General features: G+C 38.0%; 1 protein-coding gene across 5 annotated transcripts in view; it reads right to left on the minus strand.

Annotated features, from left to right (window-relative positions):
* The window catches only part of Nmnat (nicotinamide mononucleotide adenylyltransferase), a 64,723-nt gene that overhangs the window by 56,360 nt on the left and 863 nt on the right, over positions 1-7,500 (minus strand). For all 5 annotated transcript variants that reach the window (XM_086548468.1, XM_086548465.1, XM_086548466.1 and 2 more), the window contains exons 2-3: positions 2,422-2,510; positions 2,099-2,233 (exon numbers count right to left, since the gene is read on the minus strand). In XM_086548468.1, the coding sequence (XP_086404594.1) occupies positions 2,099-2,233; positions 2,422-2,510 (224 nt within the window). The remainder of the gene's footprint in view (positions 1-2,098; positions 2,234-2,421; positions 2,511-7,500) is intronic.

A 7,500-nucleotide genomic window follows, 5' to 3' on the forward strand; every position in this document is an offset into this window, starting at 1 on the left:
TGCATAGATGTGCGGGTGTATAGGTGTGCGGGTGTATAGGTGTGCGGGTGTATAGGTGTGCGGGTGTATAGGTGTGCGGGTGTATAGGTGTGCAGGTGTATAGGTGTGCAGGTGTGCAGGTGTATAGGTGTGCAGGTGTATAGGTGTGCGGGTGTATAGGTGTGCGGGTGTATAGGTGTGCAGGTGTATAGGTGTGCGGGTGTATAGGTGTGCGGGTGTATAGATGTGCGGGTGTATAGTCGTGCGGGTGTATAGGTTTGTGAGTGTGTGGGTGGGTGGGTATGGGTATATGGGTAGATGTACAGGTGGATGTATTTCTTGTATACTGATCTCCTGACTTAGTTCAAATCCTTTGTAGGAATCAACTTCCATTCCTCTCTTTCAATATTAGCCAAATAAGGCTCTTTAACCCAAGAACTATGGCACATTCTTATTGCAACTTCAAGTGCATTTGGAACATAAAGTACAAGGATGCATTATTTCAAAAACTTCCCAAGCAATTGTAATCAACCAATGCATTTCAAAACCACATGCCTCATTCTGTCACTATCAATAGCATAGGTGGATGATGAGAAAAAGCACTGCTTAAGGTTTGCTATTTCATGATGAGGGGGAAGTTTGAATAATCATCACCCTGCAATATTGAATCAACTACCCTTCATTCAAATGAGGATAAAGTATTAGTCACTTCATTTTCTTTCGTTATGAAAAACATGCTCTTTCCACTATTACTCCACCTGCTCCACCATATGTTCAGCAGTCCAACACCAGCACACACTACCAAACAGTAAATGCATTCCAAAACTAGTTCACTCCATTTCCAATGCATTTTCAATGTCAGACAAACGTCTCATTTATTCTTAAAATATGCATACACGAATTTTCTTTTTTCTAAAGACAAAAATCAAACAGTATAGTTCTCGGGTTAAATTAGACGAAAGAAAAACACTTAGGAGAGGCTATCACACAACACTTCTAACATCACACCCAACATAAACCCATTGAATATACAGGAGAAATGATGCACATCCCCTAATTTTTTTTTCTTAACCCATTCGCACTGGATGACGTGCTGACAGTTTTGTGGTTTTTGCGCCAGACGTCTGCGATGAGATATATTTGGACAAGGCCGGCGCTCGGGGTGAGTGAGCGGACAGCCCAGGTGAGCGGCTAGTACGCCCGAGAATCCCGAGGCATTAGGGTTATGCATTCGAAAACCCCAGCATTCTGGCCATTCAGAGCCAGAATCACCCCAGTGTGAATGGGTTAATGAACATAAAGTTAATTGCTGATTGAGTAAAATTATCTCAGTGTCAGGAAAAAGACTTGTATGTCTACTGTATTAATGAAAATGAAATCTTTATGAATAAATCATTAAGCTATTATCTCTACGAATCCTCTCTCTGCAAATATACAATAGGTTCATTGAAGAGCAAAATCCCATTTTAGTTTAATAAGCTTCCTCTTGTTCTTCCTTTTATCACTTCTTGAAAAACACACTGAATATACCCATTCTTGCCAGGAAGATAGACAAGACCTTTAACTACAAGAAAGGAAGCTCATATTACTGCGGCTCCCTTTCCTTTCTCGGCAGTGTACCATGTCCAAGCTACAGTGAGGCAAGTCACCAGTGTTGTATTGTCCACTATGTGATAATTCTTCTAAAGTAATCATAATACTATAGCATTAGTAATCATACCTACATTTCAGGTAGTGTAAATCAATCAAAAGAAGACTAAATTACTATACTCAGTTTCTTTCTCTTTAATGAGGCAAAGTTGCAATTACAAGGTTGGTGATGATTAGATGAATACATGTTTCCATAACATCCCTGTATTTCAAAGGATTTCAATGATCATTATTCATAATCAGTCGGTTGTTGAGTAAGTATCATAACCACTCTGTCACTCTGTCTACCTGTCATCAACATTCCAAACCTACCAAGTGCATATCTGCCTCCATAAAAGAAATTGAGTTATAGACTACCCTATATTCCAGCTAATCATTTAAAAAAAAAATAAAAATAAAATATACCACACACAAATAAGAAATAAATCAAAAAAGGAAAAAAAAACAAAAAACAAGACAATGACATTACCTGATGGTACTGAACAGCTTCTCGTGTTGGCGTCCATTCATCCTGCTGTGTCTCCCACTCACTCACATGTACCCATGATGAGGAATTTAGTGCTAGTCGTAACATCTGTATACGATCACTTGCATTTACTAAACCCTGAAGAGGAAGACAAATGTTTAAACATTTTAGTTACTGTACTAAAGAAATAATATAACAAAATAGATATTCAACAGAAGAGGCACAATCAGAAATTGATAAGAACTTACATCTTATTATCACCTATTGATATATTACACAATCTTAACAGGGCAAATATTAAAGTGTAGCAGTTGGTAACAACATACATCTTTCCCATATTTGTCATGAACTGGGGATATCAAGCCAGCTACTACATTATAATTTGTAGTTCTGTGAAGAAAATCCCGTGCAATTTCTGAAAGAAAAGAAGAGAAAATACACATCAGTGAATGAATACCAATAATTTTTACATAATTATTTGAACATAATTATACAGAAGGAACTATAGCAAACACTGCCACTATAAGCTAATAACAAAAAAAAAAAAAATACTGTAAAAAGCAATTATTATCCTCCTGTTTGCTAATATTATTACAATTCCAATTTGAGAGTAAATCTGATATCATTCCATTTTTCTTCAAAAAAACACATCTATGACTAGCAACCTTCTGCGTTACTCATTCCCACCTTACTCATTGGTGAATATAGACAGGGTACTTCACAGAAGTCACTAAATCCCTTGCAGACTACAATAGATTTCCTTGCCTGGGTTCCAGGACAGGCATTAACCCATTGAGTCTGGGTGTCATGAGATACATGATGGCACCGATTAGGCCTAAAAGACGAGTGTCAATGCATATATGACACAACATTGGGATCTGCGTACAGCTGAAGCACACATACAGTCATGAAGTATTCTGGCTATAATGGCACTAGCTTCAGAGCTACAGGATTCCAAAGTCAGCCTAAACCCGTGTTTTGTGATAGATTCATGGAAAAATATTCTTTAGGCTAGTCTGTGCTGCCCGTAGGGTGGGGAAAACATTTTTCCCATCCCTCTAATTTTTAGCCGGTGCCACTGGTGTCGTATATCGACCATCCTGATTGACAGTTAGGTCTTTAGGCACCCCGTCCGCAATGGGTTAACCAGCATGAAACCCCAAATGGGTTTTAGTTCAGAGCGAGGGAGCTTCACACAATATATCAAAACCTTCTGCACTCTCTTTCATTCACCCATTAAGACTAGTAAGACTTACATGTGCCGTATGATAGTCTTTATCAATGTTTTAGTAAAATAATATGTCACCTCATGATTTTCTATATACTCAGTGTCATAGAAGTATTACAGTTTTAGAAGGACAAAAAGAAACATTTGTTTTTATATCTATTTACCTTCATAAATGAAAAAAAAAAAAAATCCCAATGAAGATAACTTGAAGAGACAGAGAAGAGGAAGGAGACGTCTGCTTATGACTGAGTGCCACAGTACAAAGCAGCCATACTGGCATGGGGTTACACTGCAGAAACTGCACATCCTCTGAGTCGCTTTCCTCTTCTCATTCTGCCAGCACATCTTGCACTACCTGTACTTTAGAGCATCAGCATCTTCTTGTATATCATTGCTCTCTGAAGCTAGTGTACAGTTGAGACCAATGAAAAGTGTCCTTTAGTTTTGGTGAATATTACAGCAATTATGGTAACTGTAATTGCAGTTTGCATCTCCAGTTGCTCAATAGAGTTATTACCAATAGCATAATAAAGAAAGAAAACTAGTCTGTCAGGTATGCCATAACACCCATCCACATTGGGTTACTGTATCAGGTAATCCCTATCTAAAGCACTCCCAGACCAACAGCCCAGCATTCACAAAACAGTGACGTATTTGTATTATAGAATGATTCGTTCATGGCAAGCTATTCCTAATGCATAAAGGAGGGGGGGTGGGGAAGATGGAGAAGGAAAGGAGGAGGGGGAGGGGGGAGGGGAGAGAGGGGAGGGAGGAGAGGGGAGAGGGGAGAGAGGAGAGGGGAGAGGGGAGAGGGAGAGGGAGAGGGAGAGGGAGAGGGAGAGGGAGAGGGAGAGGGGAGAGGGAGAGGGAGAGGGAGAGGGAGAGGGAGAGGGAGAGGGAGAGGGAGAGGGAGAGGGAGAGGGAGAGGGAGAGGGAGAGGGAGAGGGAGAGGGAGAGGGAGAGGGAGAGGGAGAGGGAGAAGGAGAGGGAGAGGGAGAAGGAGAGGGAGAGGGGAGAGGGGAGAGGGGAGAGGGGAGAGGTGAGAGAGGTGAGGAAGAGAACATCTTAAGATGCCCAACTTAGGTTATATATATTCAAATAAGACCCATCACGGGAGGGTTCATATACAAATTACAACAGATCAATTAAGAATTGACAACTTTAAAAATCATATTAAGTATCAAAAAGCATACCTACCAAATTAATAATCTAACATTGCTTATAAAATATAGGTATTGCAAAGTGAGATTCCAAAGGCATAAACACAGCAGTAAAATTGCAGCCAAAAAAGATGGGGTATTATAACATTTGCAAAATCATTTTCTAAATCTGTTGTAATTTATATTAGTGAATAGAAAGAATGAATGAGGAGTCAGTTATAAAGAAGAGGTAGAAGACACATCACTGACTTTCTGTATAAAACAAATCACTAAGGAATTTAAAGGTAACCTTTTAATTTGGAACCAATTTATCTAATGATATTTAAAGATTGCAATATAGGATAACAAAGGGTTTAGAAACAAGCCATATAAGCCTAGTAGAAGCTACCAGTGTTACCCCTATATGTTAGAATTCCTGCAAGATTTAGATAATAGATTTTCTGAGAAAGATACGTTTGATAAAACTAAATAATGATCGCACTCTTGACTTCTGCTGATTGAAAGTATGGGAACTAAGTACCTGTTTCATAAAGGGAACTACAATTATATAAACTGCAATATGGAAATAACCAAGACAGAGAATATATCAGTGAATTTTTATACCTGTATAATCAACATGCAAGATTAATGGCACAATATCAATCAATAACATACAAATTGAAAAAAAAACACATCACCAATAAATATCAAATGTAAACAAAATGGATAAAGGTGACAATGTATTCCTTTAAATTAAAAGACAAAAAAAATACTGTACTATCGCAGACAAGAGCTAAGGATACAAGTGAAATAAAACCATAAGTGATAAATCCATACCTTAAAGTAATATAATAGTCAGACACTTGTTTTCACAATCACAATACTATGGAAATGGTATTGCAGATAGAACAAGTTCCTTAAAAAGTTATATGATATGATAAGTACTTCTCCAAACATAAGCAAATGAACATATTTTTTTAAAAATCCTAAGTTCAGTTTCCACCAGTTTGCAATACTATTCAAATGTTTTCCACTGAAACTATATTCTCTTATCACTGGGTACCATATCAATATGTCATGTTGATAACAATATTTCCACCCATTACAGGGATATGTTGAAATCACTAATACATTACATCAGCTACTTTATGCTAAGAGGATATATAAGCACAGGCGGCCACAAAAGCAGGTATGCCAATAAACACACAAACTCAAATCAATAACTTTAGATATTAGACAATGTACAAAAAAAATAGAATATATAAACAATAGGTATAATCCTGCACTTCCAATGTTTGAGTGACACTAACAACACAGGTTATGTTGGGATGGCTTTGATAATTTAACCCACTCACGACGGGGGCATTCCAGCCTTGCATGTCACAATGCCGGGGCTTTCGAACGCTTAGGCCTAAATCAATTAAATGGCTGGCACCATATTGTGCCGCCCGGCCAACGGGCTTTTGAATGAGCGGTACAGTAGTGTACCACCCGTCCAGAGAGAGTTAAAATTCTTTACACACTACTAACCACAAAATATAATTTCATCCTATAAGCTGAGGCAAGAGTGAGGAGAAATAGGATATTTCCAGGTAAAACTATAAGACAAGAGACAACAGAAATGAAGGGGGGAGCTTGTGAAAAAAATCTAAACAGACAATTGTCGACTGACAACTTTAGTAAATATACATATGTATCTAGCTCGGGTAACCTTTACATACTTCCCAATTTCCATCCATGCTCTATTTACTCATGATCCCCATGACGCCCTTTCTGTCGATCTCAGCTACCGCAGCACAAATCCGCTCTAGTGGATGTAACAATAATCCTATACAATTGAAGCCACTTTGTGCCAGGTATCTTTATGAATGAGTTTTATGGTTTATATACGCCATCTAACAGGCTTTATCAATTTAGTGGTAGACAATAACCAATTTCAGTTTTCTTCTTAGTTATTTACATACATAATCAAATCCTAAAGAAACAATTATTCCTACTGGAAAAAAAAAAGAAAAAACTTGAAGAGATGGCAAAGGGGTACAAGTGAAACAATTGAAAGTGCCATTCCAACAAAATATCCATACTGGTACGCATATACATTGCAGATGCTACACCCGTATCTTCCCATTTGGCCGGCACATCCTGCACACCTGGTATTTAAGATCAAGGAGGCCGGTATCTGGATGTGTGTCGTTGATCCCTGATGCTGACACATGGTACCGATCACAGCCTGGTATGTTTGTGATTTTAAACTGATCTAATTTTGGTAAATATTGGGGTAATCATAGTAACTATAATGATCATTTTCATCATCAGTTAGCAAATATAAATACCAATTTTAGAATAATGAAGAAATACAGCAACTTACGCTCCCCTACCATCAAATACAGCATGACACTGTTTTGACTCCAGTCATCAGGACCAACATTCAACCATCTACTCAACCATCACGTACATCTTGCAATAAAACCCAATAGAATAATGCTAAAGTTTCTTAGCTTGGCTGACAGCCTCTGGTCTATATTCATCAATGCTATGCAGTGTAGTCACATCAGTCGTCCGACTCTTAAAAGTTCATGCTTGCGCTTCCCGTTTGCATATGCAATACAATATGTATTTTATGATATGATAGTCTTGAAGGTCCACTAATTCTTATCAACCTCTATACAATTATGAAAGCACTTAAGAGTGAAACAATCTGACCAATTCTGAGCATAAAATACTGTCATGACTTGCCATGCTGCTATAAACTTCACGCTCTTCTTTGCCATTCGACACTTTCTCTTTTTGCAAAAGTCCATCTTCATTCATAACTATTGCAAAAGGAAGATATAACTTGCTATCCTTCAATAAATGAGTTGCCATTCAGTGTCTTTAACACCTTTTGAGGTTGTCATACCTTAATAAGCTAATGACATACAAAATAAATACTTGATAAAGAAGTTCCAATTCTCGTTACAGGATATCATTCACCCAATCTTGCTATAGTTAATGACTAGTATCTGAGGCAATGAACAGAGTCTGCTGCAGTTTTACTG

This window comes from Penaeus japonicus, unplaced genomic scaffold, assembly GCF_977035675.1.
Source record: "Penaeus japonicus unplaced genomic scaffold, GWHDUDI00000001_assembly GWHDUDI00000020, whole genome shotgun sequence".
NCBI classification, from domain to species: Eukaryota; Metazoa; Arthropoda; class Malacostraca; order Decapoda; family Penaeidae; genus Penaeus; species Penaeus japonicus.